General features: G+C 35.4%; 1 protein-coding gene across 7 annotated transcripts in view; it reads left to right on the top strand.

Moving 5' to 3' along the window:
- RC3H2 (ring finger and CCCH-type domains 2) overlaps positions 1–17,979 on the top strand; it is a 65,256-nt gene that overhangs the window by 28,020 nt on the left and 19,257 nt on the right. For 6 of the 7 annotated variants that reach the window (XM_081261177.1, XM_081261178.1, XM_081261175.1 and 3 more), the window contains 6 exons: positions 537–712; positions 4,210–4,410; positions 5,360–5,492; positions 5,606–5,724; positions 7,206–7,318; positions 17,431–17,739. In XM_081261177.1, coding sequence (XP_081117303.1) covers positions 537–712; positions 4,210–4,410; positions 5,360–5,492; positions 5,606–5,724; positions 7,206–7,318; positions 17,431–17,739 — 1,051 coding nt within the window. The remainder of the gene's footprint in view (positions 1–536; positions 713–4,209; positions 4,411–5,359; positions 5,493–5,605; positions 5,725–7,205; positions 7,319–17,430; positions 17,740–17,979) is intronic. The other variant, XM_081261180.1, reaches the window with a different exon arrangement.

The following is a 17,979-nucleotide window of genomic DNA, read 5'->3' on the forward strand; positions in this document are numbered from 1 at the left end:
GGCAGAATAACATTCTCATGCATATGCCACCTGTATGTTCTTTGCATGTTATTTTTTTTAATTTTTATTTTTTAATTTTTTGTTGTTGTTGTAAATGGACACAATGCCTTTATTTATTTATTTTTATGTGGTGCTGAGAATTGAACCCAGTGCCTCATGCATGATAGGCAAGTGCTCTACCACTGAACCACATCCCCAGCCCCATCTTTAGATGTTATTATCAGTAGTTCTAAGTATTTTATGAATTACTTTTTCACCTTAACATTATCATTATCTAATTCATTATTGTATACCTGCATATGATAATTTTGAGTTCTTTTGACTGGTGTTCTGATTGGTTATTAGTAGGAAATATGTTTTCTTTTGCATGCTTATTTTTAAAATAAACTGTATTCATCTATAGGTGACATCCTTTCTTTGTGCTAATTAAATACCCATTGTGGGAATGGACCACCATAAACTAATAGTCAGAGATGCCTTTGATAGACGTGATCTGCAGGATAATGAACATTTAATGTTCCTTTAATAATTTCTAGCTATGCAAGAAGAGGCCTTGAAGCTGGTGTTGCTGGCATTAGAAGATGGTTCTGCTCTCTCCAGGAAAGTTCTGGTACTTTTTGTTGTGCAAAGACTAGAACCAAGATTTCCTCAGGCATCAAAAACAAGTATTGGTCATGTTGTGCAACTACTGTATCGAGCTTCTTGTTTTAAGGTAAGCATTGAGGAACTATATAAAGAATTCATACTTCTATGTGAGTCAGAGGCTTTCTAGAATTTGTATTACCGAATCTGGTAACAGAATGCTTAAAAAAGTTGAGAAAAATTTTTTTTCCTTCTACATTGATTGCATCTGTACTACCAAATACGGTTTCAGTTACACAGAGTACAACAGAGAATAATTTGGTGAACTTTTTTTTTTATAGTTGTAGTTGGATAGCATGCCTTTATTTTTTTTGTTTATTTTTATATGGTGCTGAGGATTGAACCCAGGGCCTCACGCATGCAAGGCAAGCACTCTGCCACTGAGCTACAGCTCCAGCCCCTAATTTGGTGAATTTTTGACTCTAAATTAGGGAAAAAAAAGTTAAAGTGGAAGAAAGAAGCCTAATTTATTTACATTTGTCATCTTAAAAGGGAGTCAGTAACTATATTAAAAACTTCTTTTTTTATATATACTTCATTTTATGTAATATTAAAGTCTTTAATATGGAAATCCTAAGGATGACAAGAAAATGAAAAATTGAGGGGATTGCCTTATTTTGCATTCTTTGTGGTTTTTTGTTTGGTAGAAAGGGCAAGATGTTTTTAAAATGTTTCATTGTTTGACATGCTGGTAGATAGTGAAAGGTGTTCAGAAAGGTAGAAAGCAGGTATCCCCTTAAAATTTCTCTATTACAGGAGTGTAATATTTTGAGAAAGGTCTAGGACTTAGAAATAGACCCTGGGCCTCTGTGAAAATAAGGCATCTAATTTGAAACCAAAGCCTGTTTAGGTTATTTTGCTCTTTTTAAATTCCCAAGAACAAAAACTGTACAGACAGAAAAAGATTTCCTTAGCAGACTATTCAATTTTAGATAACAGGTAATTGATGATAGAAATGTATTCAAATGGATTCATTTAACTCTAATAATGAGGTTTGGACTCTTATATGCATGACAGTTATAATGCTTGATTTCATGTTCCTAGGGAAATGAAATCAATCTCTGATTCCTTAAATATTAAGTTACTGGCTAAGCAGCCAAATTACAGAGATCATTTGCCATTCTGAAATGACTAGGTTTTCACACTGTGTATCACTGATACAATGTTTTTCTTCATAGGTATCATATTGATTTGTGGTTTATGATTGGCATATATCTATAACTGCTCCTGATAAGTGATATTTGAATAACACTAGTTTAGAAAGTTGTTTCAATTTTATGTTCTCATTTCATCCTTATTGCCACATGGTTTAAAATGTGCAGTGCAGTGATTGTATGAATAAAAGGATATCATGTTGACTTAGTGCCAGAAGGCCTTACTTGGTGAAATTTACTTTTAACAGATTCATCATTGACCAAGGTCTGTTATTCATCTTCATACTCTTCATACTCATACCTAAATTTTGTGGGCTCATACAGTACATTTGTCTTCAGAATGATGATCATCTAGCGAAGATCACATATAATAATACATCAAGAGCTTTATTAATTTGTAATGAGAAATGCAGTTCTTGAATGCTATGAATTCTCACATTGGTAGATATTTTCTTGTAAAAAGTATCAAACCTTTGTTTGCTGAACATGGAATGAGAACAAGGGGAATTAATGATGCTAAGTTTTAGTCTGGTAGTTCTTTTTTTTTTAATATTTATTTTTTAGTTGTAGTTGGACACAATCTTTATTTTACTTATTTATTTTATGTGGTGCTGAGAATTGAACCCAAGGCCCTGCACGTGCTAGGTGAGTGCTCTACCGCTGAGCCACAATCCCAGCCCCTAGTCCGGTATTTCCTAATTGAAGGTACATATTAGAATCACCTGTGGAGCTTTTGAAAATATTCATTCCTGAGCTTTGTCCCCAAGAATTCTAATTGAGTTTATCTTAAGTTGGACTTAAGATTTCAAAAATACTTTTTAATTGTGTAGTCTTTGAATCCAGGGATTCTGATTCAGTAGATCTCAGATTCTGTCTTTCAAAGCTTCACAGATGATTTTGATACATGTTAGCACTTCAATAGGACCAGGTTCTGCTCACTACCTATGTCTGACTTCTGTACTTCTGATGCTGCCCCTGGTACACACTGTATCATATGTGGTGCTTAGATGAGCGAGACCATCCTCTAGATCTTTAACTTTGTTTTTTCTGTTATTTAAGTTTTGATAATTCCTCCTTTTGTTTCCTCATTGCTTCTTTAGGTAGGTTATGATAGAACATAGATTTTTGTTACTTCCTAGGTACACTCATATTCTGCTTTTTCTTAAATACCTGAGATTGTATTAATTAAAATTCTAAATTTCCCAAACTCTTCTCTAATGTATTTATGGATTCCCAAAGAGAATTGTGATCTTATTATGACCTGATTACCTCATTCATGTTCTTGGTGGCCTGTCACTATTGTCCGATGTGCCAACAGCAGCAATAAAACACCCACAGAGGTGGTCTGGAGTTGTTTTGTTGTTGTTTGTTTTGTTTTTGATACTTGGGATCACATTTGAGGCTCTTTATCCCTTAGCTACAGTTGTTTAGACTGGCTTTGAACTTGAAATCTTCCTGCCTCAGCCCAGTGTTCAGCATAGGACTATTTTCTTCTACCAATAGGGAACCTAAATTTTGAGTAATTTGAATGATTTATCCAGTCTGTTTCAGAACCTGAACTAGTCTTGTGTGTTCTGAATTCTAACCAAGTTTTGGTTATCATTACTGGTTAGTAGTTTCAATGGTTTATCTGAAGTTTTAGTGGTTCAGGAGTAAGTACATATCATTTATTGTGGAAATTATCCATCCATATACCTACACATTTATGTTATTAGACAATTTCACTAGTTCGTGTGAAACTCTTTGAAAACTAACTCTTGTATACCCATTGACTATTGACTGAGTTTCTTCTGGTTTTTTGTTTTATTTTGTTTTGTTTTGTTTTTTTCTTTTAAGTACATGCCAGGCTGGTGTTCTACCACTGAGCTATACCCCAGCCCTCATTGGCTAGATTTCTAACACAGTATTTTTCTCTGGTCTGTATCTTAGCTTTATTCCTTCGCTCTTTCATGTTTCTGTTTTATCACTGCTGCTCTTTTGAGAATACTATTTCTCATCTTTCTTTGCCTGGAAAACTCCTGTTCATTCTCCAAGATGTAGTTCATGTAGTCTATAGCTGGAAGAAGGCTTTTGCGGAGATCACTTTCCTCCCCTTAACAATCATATTTAATTGCCTTTCTTCTGTGTTGCCATAGAGCTTTATAATAGCACTCTTCCTAATTTTCTGTTTAAAAGTGTCTCTTCCCTGCCAATTGCTGAACTCATTGAAAAGAAGGACTATATATTTAGTTACACAAATAAATTTGTCCCAAAAAGGAATGTGGTGTGAACATTATCTTAACTTTTATCTACTTTGTGTGATGTCTCTTAATGTAGTATGGACTCTTTTACTCCCCCAAAAAAGTGAATTAAGTGGTTGAGGGTAAAAGAGCAGATGAGTTTTGATGAATTCTATTTTTTGCTTTTCTATTAGGTTACTAAAAGAGATGAAGACTCTTCCCTGATGCAGCTAAAGGAGGAATTCCGGAGTTATGAGGCACTACGCAGAGAACATGATGCCCAAATCGTTCATATTGCTATGGAAGCAGGACTTCGTATTTCACCTGAACAGTGGTCCTCACTTTTATATGGTGACTTGGCTCATAAATCACACATGCAATCTATCATTGACAAGGTTTGTAAAATTAGAGATGCTAATTTTATACCATTATTGTTATACAGAAGAGTATTAGAATACAGATGCTCCCCTGCTCGTGTCCTGGTAAACCCATCTAAGTTGAAAATGCATTTAATATACCTAACTTAATGAACATCATCATAGAATAAACAGTTAAACAAAGTATCAATTATTTATCCTCAATGATCATATAGCCTCACTGCCAATGCCCAGCATTATTAGAGAATATCATACTGCTTTATCACTAGCCAGGGGAATGGTCAAATATCGAATGGAAATACATTTTTACTGAATATGTGTTTCTTACACACCATTGTAAAGTCGAAAAATCATGAGTGAAACCATTTAAAGGGACTAAAGAGACAAACAGTGGAGATTTCCATGTTTTTAAATATCAGACTGTTCCAAACTAATTTTTTTTAAATATTATTTTTTTAACCTTCAAAATAAATTAGGGGCAGCTGAATATAGTGTTGTATACCTATAATCCCAGTGACTCAAAAAGCTGAAACAGGAGGATTGCAAGTTCAAAGCCAGCCTCAGCAATTTACAGAGGCCCTGAGCAACTGAGTGAGACCCTGTCTCAAAGGAAAAAAATAAAAAGGCTGGGAATGTGGCTCGGTGATTAGTGCCACTTAATGGTAATAAATAAATAAATAGACTAGGAAATGTATTAGGGAAACAAACATAGGATGCCAGTATAAAAGCAGCCAGGCTTACAAGGTCTCAAGTGTATCTGTATTCTGACCCCAGAGAGCTAATATTCTAAGTGTCTATGATGAGTTTCATAGGGCAGATTCTGAGATGAAAATTTACTTCATCATTGATACTCCTACTATGAAATCTGAAGACACTTGAAAACCTGTTAAGTAACTGAGACATTAAAAATGTTAGAATATATTATGTGTCGAAGAGTAAAAACCATTCTTTTTTTTCTATTTGTTAGCTACAGTCTCCAGAATCATTTGCAAAGAGTGTTCAGGAATTGACAATTGTTTTGCAACGAACCGGTGACCCAGCTAACTTGAATAGACTAAGGCCTCATTTAGAGCTTCTTGCAAACATAGACCCTAATCCAGGTAAGTGAAAAAATGCTCGAATGTTTGTACTGTGTCTACCTTTGAAGTAAATAACACGAGAATTACTGCTAACACATTCTCCCCATCCCCCATCCCCTTGATGCTTATTTTAGATGCTGTTTCGCCTACCTGGGAGCAGCTAGAAAATGCAATGGTAGCTGTTAAAACAGTGGTTCATGGCCTTGTGGACTTCATACAGAATTATAGCAGAAAAGGCCATGAGACACCTCAAGTATGTACATTTATTGCACTTCTGGCTACTCTTATCTCTAGCGCAGTTTCATCATGAACTTCTTAACCTGTTTGGTTAATGGACTCTTCCTGTGACTCTTCTCTTAAAACTTCTTTTTTGTTTATTCATTTGTTTTTGTGATGCTGGGGATCAAATCCAAAGACCTTGTGCGTGCTAAGCAAGTGCTTTGCCACTAAGATACATCCCATCCATCTCATGTTTTTATTATCTCTTGTTTTTTTGTTTTTGAGAGAACTCAGTTTTAAATGTACTTGATAAGTACATAGCACAGAGTGTAGAGGTTATCTTTGATATGAGTTCACTGAAAACGGAATGGTTGGGGCTGGGGATGTGGCTCAAGCGGTAGCACACTCGTCTGGCATGCATGCGGCCCGGGTTCAATCCTCAGCACCACATACAAACAAAGATGTTGTGTCCGCCGAATACTAAAAAATAAATATTAAAATTCTCTCTCTCTCTCACTGTCTCTCACTCTCTCTTTAAAAAAAAAATATTAAAAAAAAAAAAAAACAGAATGGTTTTGACCCAAGTGTAGCTTATTGATTCCCTCCAAAGATTTTGTTAAGTTATTTTCTACAGTTGCTATCCCCCGAATGAATTTCCATTTGAATTTATAAAATATTATCTTCAATGTATTGTAGAGAAAGTTAAATTATAATCATTATTTTGATAATAGCTTCCATTTGTTAAGTTAATGTGGGCCAGTCCCTCTGTATAATATTTTATGTATGTTATTTCTAATTCTCACAGCTACCTACAAGGTAATTTCTGTTCCTAAGCTGAAATTTAAAGAGGTTAAAGAACATCTAAGGTGATGATGTCAGTAAGTGACAACTTGGATTAAACCTATCCCAGAGTCTGTTATCTTTCTCTCTTCTATCCTTATTTGATTAGAAGATATTATATTCAAATATCAACTGAATAATATTGTTCAGATGGTAAAATAAGAATGACCTCTTCTGAGACTTTGATGCAAATTATAGCATCTATGAGGTTTTTATAGTCTTCCTCATTATATGTTTAAACTTAAACAGCTTAAGCCTAAGAATAAGATTGTACCTCCAAGTTTACAACTGGTAATTTTTCACTTTCAGGAAAATGGTATTCTGCCTTTCCTGGGAAAGCTTAAGTGGACAAAGCTTATGACTTTTTTTAAAAGGCTTTTTAAAATTATTTAATATTGGTATCACAATTTTAATATAGCAATAAGTTAGTGAGAACAATCTTTCTATCCATGGATATTGCATTGTATTGAACCATTTCAGATGATCTTCAGAAAGAATGTCTAAAATGCTAACTCAGGGTTATGTCACATATAGAATGGTAGTTGTTTCAGCACAAGAATTACTTGTCTAATGTGATAAAGAATTAACTGTATGATTATAAAGTTCTGAAGTTCCAAGAGTGAATAACAACTGGAATCATCATTTTTCATACATTGAATATTTTCTTTTTTGTAGCCTCAGCCAAATAGCAAGTACAAGACTAGTATGTGCCGAGATTTGCGACAGCAAGGGGGGTGTCCACGAGGAACAAATTGTACATTTGCCCATTCTCAGGAAGAGCTTGAAAAGTAAGTTTTGAGAATTCTCTTTCATATGGGTTTAATTTTTTATCATTATAATGACAGTATCATTCATAGTCTTCAACTTTGTAGTGTTCCAAAGAAAAAGTTCACAGCAGAATGTGGTTGTATGCACCTGTAATCCCAGCTACTCAGGAGGCTGAGGCAAGTTCAGGACCAGCCTGGGCAATTTAGCAAGACTCTGTCTCAAAGTCAGATTTTAAAAAAGGACTGTTGATGTAGTTCAGTGGTTTAGAGTACACTGGGGATTTAATCCCCAGTACTACCAAGGGAAAAAACTAACATTTTAAGTTCTCTAGAATGCAAAATAACCTCTTCTTTTTTAACGGTAAGATGATTAATCTAGGCTCAAAAGTAATATGATAAGTGACTTCAAGCATTTAAGGATCATATTTTGAGACCATTTTATAGCTGGGAATCCGTATTTCTTCTAACTGTATAGAATGAAAATACCCCTATTGCCTTTAATTGAACTTTTTTTTTTTTTTTTTTTAAAGAGAGAGAGAGAGAATTTTTTTAATATTTATTTTTTAGTTTTTGGCGGACACAACATCTTTGTTTGTACGTGGTGCTGAGGATCGAACCCGGGCCGCACGCATGCCAGGCGAGCGCGCTACTGCTTGAGCCACATCCCCAGCCCTTTTTTTTTTTTTTAGCATGAATTTCATTTTATTTTTTTTATTGGTTGTTCAAAACATTACAAAGCTCTTGACATATCATATTTCATACATTAGATTCAAGTGGGCTTTAATTGAACTTTTGAGTTCAGTTGAGCAGAACAGAAAAATCTCACAAAAATGGTAAAGCGGGTACATTTTCTTTTTCTGGCTTTAGGTCTTTTTAACTTTTTTCCCACCTGTGCTGTCTTCTCTCTTCTCCTAGGGATAATTTCTTTTTTTTTTTTTTTTTTTTCATTTATAAGAGGTTGTGAGGGGAATGGGATAATAAATAAGGAGGGAAATGAATTACAGTAGAAGGGATAATTTCTTTTTCTATGTCTGTTTACTCCATACAAAAAAGTAATAGATATAAGCTATGATACATACATCCAGTTAGCAAAAACTTTCATCAGTTAAACCTAACCAAAAATTTGATCTCATCCTTTCAACTAAACAACTGGCACATGTATCAACTCTTAAGTGGACATCTCCATTTTGTTTTTAGACACTTTACACTTAAATTGAGTTCATTTTTTCTCCTATACCTCCTTTTCCTTCCATTCTGCTCTCCCCTTGTGTATCCTGTCAAGCAGTTATACATGCCAAGTTGTAGGAACCTTTGTCAGCTGTCTTTCCTTCATATTTTTCAGCTTAATCATTCCCTAAACTCTGCCAATTCCACTTCCTATATATCCCTCAACTGTGTTCTTCTTTACATCCTTATAGTCCATCCTATAATTCCTTTAATCCATAAGTTGCATCTACCATTGCACACCTCCTCTCCCATTGTTTCCCACAAAACAGAAATCTTCTAAAAGTATAGATTACTCATATTATTCCTCTGCAGCTATCTGTGATAGTTTCTCATTGCCTTACAGATAAAGATATAAAGTCTGGGTTATGGCCTTTAATGCCCTGCATCATGTAACTTGTGCTAGCCTTTCTGATCTTATCTTGCAACACTCTGTAATTATACTCTGTATTCAAGCTACACTTAACTTTTGTCAGTTCCTGAAATATACCATGTTCCTTCACACCTTCGGGTTGTTTTTTTTTTCTTTTGTTTTTTAAATACTGCCAGTCCTTCCAGCCTTGCCTTTGGGTCTTTTCCTTTGATCTGATTATCCTTCATGTTTTCAGGGGGATCTCTTTACTACTTCATAAGAACCAGGTTCTTTTTGTCATATTTTTCACAATTACAATTAATTAATGGTCTGTTTTAGTGATTGATAAACTTTTCTGTAAATTCCAAATAGTAAATATTTTTGGCTTTGAGGGCCATATAATTTTTTATTTTCCAGGAGGCTAATGCTGAGGATTGAACCCGGGGGTGTTTGGCCTCTGAGCTACATCCCCAGCATTTTGTTTTTTATTTTGAGAAAAGGTCTCACTGAGTTTCCCAGGCTGGTCTTGAACTTGGCAATAAGTCCTCCTGCCTTTGTTCTGAGTAGCTGAGATTGCAAACATGTGCCACTGTACCCAGCAGAGCCATGCAACTTCTGTTAGAACCATTCAACTATGAATTGCAAGAAAAAAGCCTCCATATACAATATGTAAAATTGGTATGGTGGCACATACCTGTAATTACAGCTACTTGAGAGGCTGAGGCAGGAGGATCATGAGTTTGAGGCCAGCTTGGGTTAACTTAGCAAGATCCTGTTTCAAAATAGAAAGGGCTAGAAACATAGATTCATGGTAGAGCAGCCCTGGGTTCAATTTCCAATACCACAATTTAACCTAATTTAATTTAATTAGAAAAAATAAAAAGCATGGTTATAAGCCTTATTTATAAAAACAAGCAATTTTGGCCCACATGCTATAATTATCCAACCTTTAATCTATTCATTGAGTCTTTGCTTACCTTACTTAACTAAGTGTAAGCTCCATGGACTATATGTTGTTTTTTGTTGTCTCCTTTCCTCCCTGGCTATCACTGAGCCCTGCACTTAATGAGCTCTCCAGTAGCAGTGGCATGATAGAGAAGATTATGTGTGTGTGCAAAAAAAAACAAGAGCAAAAACATGCTTCTCTTGATTTTTTTTCCCCCCTCACTTTAAAGAGCCAAAGAGGCTGCAGGAGTCCTAAAGAAAAAAAAAGAAGCTGTATGCACCCAGTCTAACTCTGTATAGAGAATTTCACATTGATAATTTTTAAGATTCTGGGAGATAAAATTCAGTTTATCCATATCTGAAATAAAGCATTTTAGCTCAAATAGAAAGATCTTGAGAGGACCTTGCTTAGTCCTAAAACGTCAGAGAGGAAACTCATTTCATTGTCATTCCACCCTCAACCAGTGCCCCATTTGAAAATCTTTTATACCTCTCATATTTTCAAGCTTGCTTCCTACTCTATCCCCAGAACCTAGTTCAGAACTTTATTATCACTTACAAAACTTTCAATGTAGTAATAAATTTATTAATAATAAAAATAGTCAAATTATACTGGATGCAGTGGTGCACATCTGGAATATCAGTGATTCTGGATGTTGAGGCAGAAAGATCACAAGTTCAAATCCAGCCTCTGCAATTTAGGGAGACTCTGTTTCATAATTAAAAATAAAAAGATCTGGGGGTTTAGCTCAGTGTTAAGTACCCTAGTGGTTAATTAGTTTTTTAGTAACATTTCTCTATGTCTCATCTTGTCTTTTCTGTTTCTACCAAGATTTTCTTTCTAAAAGATGTGTCATTTTTATCTTCTACTTTAAATTCTTAGTTTATTCCTCAGTACATCACAGAATTTGGTCCAACCTGACTTTCAAGCTTTGCCTTTTAGAAATAGATAGATACAGATATAGATTGATTTTTGGATTTTACTTTCTTGGGGGGGAGGGGTGTTTTGTTGTTTTGCAGTGCTGGGATTGAACCCAGGGCTCAAACATGGTAGGTACATAATGGATAATTTTAGTGCATCCAGTTAATTACTGCTGACTACCATATGATTTCTTTCACTGTTCAATCTTCCACATGTTGTTCCCTCTATATTGTGTGCTTTTCTGTCTTTTCTCTCTGGAGAACTGTTTCTTATCATATTTAGGTATCATCTTCCCTTCACAGACTTCCCTAACTTACCTAGGCAATATTGGTTGTTCTCTTTACTGTGCTGCTATAGCATTTGTCTTACTGGTTTCATACTTCTATAACAGAATGCTATAGACTGGATATTTGGTGGTTTTCATGCCTCAATACCTCCCCTCTCTTTTCCCTCCTTCCTCCCTGGGGTCCCCTTTCTGTACTCTACTGGTCTCCCTTCTATTTTCATGAGACTGCCCCCCCACACACTTTTTTTTTTTTTCTCTAGCTTCCATATATGAGAGAAAACATAGGGCCCTTGACTTTCAAGGAGTTTGATTTATTTTGCTTAACATAATGCCCTTGAGTTTCATGTATTTTCCTGCAAAAGACATAATTTCGTTCCTATGACCAACTAAAACTCCATTGTGTATATATAACACATTTTCTTTATTTATTCATCTGTTGACAGACACCTATACTATTTCTAAATTTGACTGTTGTTTAGTTGTACTGCATGAGTAAGCATATGTTGCTGTAGTATGCTGATTTTAATTCTTTTGGATAAATACCACTGAATTGTAGACCTGGGTCATATTGTGGTTCCATTCTATTCTTTTGAGGAACCTCCATGGTGGTTGTGCTAATTTACAGTCCACCAAGAGTATACAAGTGTTCCTTTTCCCCCACACCCTTGCCAGCATTTATTTTTATTTTTTTCTTCATGGCTACCATTTTAAATGGAGTGAGATGAAATCTTAGTATAGTTTTGATGTGCATTTCCCTGATTGCTAAAAATGTTGAACATTTTGTAGATATTTGTTGGCTATTGTTATTTTTTTTTCTTTTGAAAAATGTCTGTTTAGTTCATTTGCCCATTTATTGACTCGGGTTTTTGTTTGTGTTGGTGTTTAAGTTCTTTATGTTCTTTTTGTATTCTAGTTATCAATCCTTTGTCAGAAGAGTACATGGCAAAGATTTTTCTCATTCTGTGGACTTATTTTTCATGTTCTTAATTGTTTCCTTTGTTGTGCAGAAGCTTTTAAATTTGATGCTGTCATATCTTGGTATTATTTCCTGAGCTTTAAGTGTCCTATTGAGGAAGTTGTTGCCTGTGCCTGTGTGTTGGAATGTTGACCCTATGTTTCTTCGAGCATTTGCTAAGTTTTTGGTCTAATTCCTAGGTTTTTGATCCATTTTGAGTATACTTTTGTGCAGGATGAGAGATAAGGGTTAGTCTCATTCATCTATATATAATTAGCCAATTTTTTCAACACCATTTGTTTAAAAGGCTATCTTTTGAGGTTGGGAGGCGGAGGCAAGAGGATCTCAAGTTCAAAGCCAGCCTCAGCAATTTAGCCTAAGCAACTCAGTGAGATTCTATCTCTAAAGAAAATACAAAAATTGGGCTGGTGATATGGCTTCGTGGTTGAGTGTCCCTGAATTCAATCCCCAGTACCAAAAACAACAACAACCCAAAAAGGCTATCTTTTCTCCATAAGTTTTTGCTACCTTTGTCAAGGATAAAATGACTGTATCTATGTGGATTTGTCTCTGTTGTTCCCTTAATTTATGTGACTGTTTGTTTCATGCTGGTACTGTATAGTTTCTTACTATAGCTCTGTAGTACAATTTAAAGTTCGGTATTGTGATGCCTCCAGCATTTTTTTATTTGTTTGATTGCTTAGAATTGCTTTGGATATTCTGAGTCTGGACTATTTTTTCTAGTTCTGTGAATAATATCATTGGTACCTTGATGGATATTACATTGAATCTGTAGATTGGTTTTGGTGATATGGCCATTTTAACAATATTAATTCTGCCTATCTAAGAACATAGGAGGTCTTTCCCTCTTTCAGTGTCTTCTATAGTTTTTTTCTTTAGTGTTCTATTATTTTCGTAGACTGGATAATTTATATAAACATAAATTTATTTGGCTCACTGTTCTAGAGGCTGGGAAGTCTTTAAGATTAAGGGGACACGTCTGTTACGGGTCTCTCACATCATCTCATGGTAGAAGGCAAAAGGAGATTGAACTTGTTCATTTATCGGGTTTTATCAGGAAACCACTCCTGTGGTATTGACATTAACTTTTCTTTTCTTTTTTTCTTTTTTTTTTTTTTTTTTTTAATGTTACCAGGGATTGAACTGAGGGGAGTTTAACCACTGAGCCACATCATCCCCAGTCTTTTTTGAGACAGGGTTTCAGCAAGTTGCCCAGGGCCTTCCTAAGTTGCTGAGGCTAGCCTTGAACTTGGGATCCTCCTGCCTTGGGATTACAGTAGTGCTCTACCATGCCCAGAAGCATGAATCCATTCTTAAGGGCAGAGACCTTATGACATAATCATCTCTTAAAGGTCCCTCCTCTCAACATTGTTGCATTGGGGATTAAGTTACCAACACATGAACTTTGACAGACATGTTCAAACCATAGCAACACTCCAGATGTAGTAATTATAACTAGTTTTTATAAAATGTCTGTATTGCAAGTGTTACTTACCTGTGTGCTTCATTTATCTTCATTTATCTATCTTTATATTTCCTGAATCTACCAAATATCTGAATAAACTCAAAATGTTTATGTCAAAAATAAAATAATCTACAGTTCCTATTTCTTATTTCCAGACAGCTTCACAAATAGGAGTCATACAAAGGTTTAGAGAATGAGGCGATGTTGCTGTATCGTCTTGATTTAAAAAATTTATGTTGCTAATCTCACAGATTTTTGACAAGTTCTTTTATCTTAGTTCACATAACACACCAAAAGCTTAACAAATATATATTCGACTTAATTTTACCCTTGCTTGCTTTCTCTACTACATACCCCTCTAACCATATAAAATGTAAATGCCCAACAATCCCTCTTTAGAATAAATATTTAAGTGGATATGTTTTATTAAAAGTATATTAGAAACCAATTCCCAAGAATTGTTGCAATTCTGAAAAGTGTCAAAAATCTGGAATCACCTAACTCATTTAAAAAGGTTTTTATGGCCTTGGTACTGTCTGAAGTGCTTCTAAGTGGGGAAACAGGAACAGTAACATGTAAATAATACATTTCAGCAGTTTGGTGAGCTACAGCAAAGACTATGGATTTTATTCTGATTGCAACAGGAAGCCATTATAGGATTTTATTCAAATCGAATGATGAGATTTTAATTTTGTCTAAGAAATGTCACTCTGGCTGGGCAAGATGGTACATGCGTATAATCTCAGCAGCTTGGGAGGCTGAGGCAGGAGGATCGCGAGTTCAAAGCCAGCCTCAGCAACAATGAGGTACTAAGCAACTCAGTGAGACCCTGTTTCTAAATAAAATACAAAATAGGACTGAGGATGTGGCTGAATGGTTTTGTGCCCTTAGTTCAATCCCTGGTACCAAAAAAAAAGAAAGAAAGAGATGTCACTCTGATGTCTATATGGATGGAGACCAGTTAAACTTCTACAGTGGGCCAGGTGCAAGACTGATAGCATAATCCTAGGACTATAGTATTGGAATTGATGAAAAGTATTCATATTTGAGATATATATTGGAAATAGAGCTTACAAGATGGACAGATTGAATGTGGATTATAAAGAAAAATGTTTGTATCCTGCATTATTGAGTGATACTGAGATGTGAAATGCTTTGAGACAAAAATCAGTAGTTCTTTTAGTCATACAAAGTTTGAAGCTTACTCCACATTAATGCAAGAAGTATTTATTGAGCATTTAGTATGTGTGAGACACTATATTATGTGCTAAAGATGGAGAGGTGCATAAGAAAGGCAAAATCCTTGTCCTCACAGGGCTTATATTGATGTAGAAGGGGCTAATATAAAACAAATAAATAGAAAGCATACTGTCTTTGATTGGTGCTAAGAAGAAAATTATACAAGAGGAAAGAATGATTGAATGGGAGATGTTTTAGAATGTCATTTAAGTAGACATTGTAATGAAATAAATAGAAAGATAGTTATAGAATTGAAGTCTATGAGGAGACAAATCGTCTTGAGACACATAAGTGAGGCACAAGTGGAAAGATTTGCTTTAGGAACAGGAACTCTATGTCCCTTTCTTAGAAAGAGTGCTTGATTATAGATACAGGAAGGTTAGTAGAATTGGTTATAGTAAGATAATTCTCGATTCATCTCTTTTCTTTGTTAGGAGGGATACAATATCACATACAATATACAATATCACTCTGGAGGGTGGAATGGAAAAGGTTGTTAGATGTAGAAAAGTAGATTTAGTAAAGAAATATATTAATGAATTGCTTGGCCATTTTAAATAGTTCATAATTTTGAACTAGAATCTATAAAGCATATTGCACCTTTTTTCTCCACCAACATTTAACTGCTATGCTTGGGAACAGGCAAGAGAGGAATTAATGGTAGATATTGGATTCTAAGATGGGAGTACTTCTAAGTACTTGAGGGAACTTATGGATGATTTAAAAATAGGAAGCAGTTGGGTTTATCAAGTATGAACTGCAAATTCTGTTTCACCCTTTAGCTGCCCACATGCTAGAAGTTCATTATGAACCCTGACTCCTCACTCAGTTTTCCACACTTGGTTAAGTTTTGACTTCTCCTAATTCCTGTTTTTTGAGAATTCACATACAAAACTTTTATTTTTTGCTTGCTTAACCACCTTATGAATATCTGAAATTGTCATTTGAGTATGGATAGCAAGGCACAATTGAGCATTTTGTATAAGAAATTGGAAGAGAAGAATAAGCAGCCTTCAGAAAGCATGTTGGAAAGCACAGGGGTTTCTGACCTCTTCATGCCATCAAATTGCCTTTGAAATATAGGTCTGCTCATGTTCCTCCTCCTCTAAGAAGTAATCATTGGTTCCCCCAGTGTTTAGCAATGACATATAAATTGGCCATCACCAGTCTTCTTATAGTACTGGGATTGAACTCAGATTTGCTTTTTTTTTTTTTTTTTTTTAACATTCCCATCCTACCCCTATCCCCTTTTGGTGGGGACAGGGACTCCTTAAGTTTCTGAGGATCTCACTAAATTAATGAAGCTGGCTTTGAACCCACCTTCATTCCCAAGTCGCTGGGATTACAGGCATGCGCCACTGTACCTTGTTTTTATTGTGTTTCATCTTTTTTTGTTTTGTGTTGTTATAAACTTCATGTGCCTATTATTCCACCTTCAGCCAGCCTGTTCTGGGAGCCCTTGTCTTTTATTAAGCTTCATCTTCCCTATCAGTGTATGTATATGGTGAGACAGAAAGAGAAAGGATTGAATAATGAAGCTGTTGATAGATCTTGAAGGACTAAAAGGGAAACTATTATGAAAGCATTGCTTGTCACTAAAACTATATTAAATTACTATGTTTATGCATAATATTAATATCACATTTAGACATAATGATGACCCCAAATGTATGTAGACTTCTTTTCATTCATATAAAACTTAATTTCTCACCACTTAAAAATATTGGAGAGAGCTGGGCATAGTGGTGCACACCTGTAATCTCAGTGGCTCAGGAGGCTGAGGCAGGAGGATCGCAAAGCCAGCCTCAGCAAAAGTGAGGCACTAAGCAACTCAGTGAGACCCTATCTGTAAATAAAATAGGGCTGGGGATGTGGCTCAGTGGTCAAATGCCCCTGCGTTCAATCCCCCCTACAAAAAAAAAAAAAAAAAGAATGAGTTTTGGGCTAGGCACAGTAACACATGCCTGTAATCCCTGCAGCTTGATGGGAGACTGAGGCAGGAGGATCTCAAGTTCAAAGCTAGCCTCAGCAACTTAGCAAAGTCCTAAGCAACTCAGTGAGACTCTGTCTCTCTAAATAAGATAAAAATCCCTGGTAACAAACCCCTCCACCCCAACCCCCGCTAAAAAATTGAGTTTTGTGGCTGCGTTTGGTGTTAGCTGCAATCCCAGTGACTTGGGAGTCTGAGGCAAGAGGATCACAAGTTTGGAACCAGACTGTGCAATTTAGTGAGACTTTTGTTTTTTGAGACAGGGTCTTGCTAAATTGCCAAGGCTGGCCTCAAACTTCAGATCCTCCTGACTTAGCCTCCCAAATAACTGAAGGATGCTTTCAATTCTTATATATCTTTCCTCTTCATTCTGTGTTTCCCAATCAAATTTGGTGCTGGTTCTTGTTGGTTTTACATATTTTACTTTATACTTCAATTATATAAGATCTTCAAGCATTTTCTTTCCACTCAATAAAAATTGTTCTCTGAATACATGTGTACCTTGGTTGCTATATTACTTTTGTGTCTATGTATACATGTACATTATAGACATGTGTAAATAGTATCTATATTTTCATGTCTCACATTTGTAACAGTACATTTGGTATAGACTATTTGATATTTAGCTAAAGAAACTTTTCAAAACTGTTTTCTTTTTAAACATATTTCCCATTGCCTTTTTCTTCCTTAGAATAAGATTTAGAACAATATTCACCAATGTTGTTTTTAAACAGGTATCGATTAAGGAACAAAAAGATCAATGCGACTGTAAGAACGTTTCCTCTTCTAAATAAAGTTGGTGTAAACAACACTGTCACAACCACAGCCGGAAATGTCATTTCTGTCATAGGAAGTACTGAAACAACCGGGAAAATTGTTCCAAGTACAAATGGAATATCAAATGCAGAAAACAGTGTTTCCCAGCTAATCCCACGTAGTACTGACAGTACTTTAAGAGCTCTGGAGTCTGTGAAGAAGGTGGGGAAGGTTGGCACTAATGGTCAGAATGCTGCTGGGCCCTCTGCAGAGTCTGTAACTGAAAAGTAGGTATTAGGTAAAAGGCTTAATAAGACTTCTTTATCCTTTTTAGAAATGCCTGAGTACTTTTTTTTTTAATCCCAAAGAACAGCAGTTAATTAGAGTTTTTATATAGAATGAAAAATTTGTGTTTTAATCATGGCTGTACAATTGAATAGCTCTGTAAACTTGGAAAGTCATTTCAACTCCTAGTTTTGTTTCTTCAACTATACACTAAAGGAGGTTGGACCAGAATTGGGTTTTTC

Source organism: Spermophilus citellus, assembly GCF_964194105.1.
Source record: "Spermophilus citellus genome assembly, chromosome: 2".
Lineage (NCBI taxonomy): Eukaryota > Metazoa > Chordata > Mammalia > Rodentia > Sciuridae > Spermophilus > Spermophilus citellus.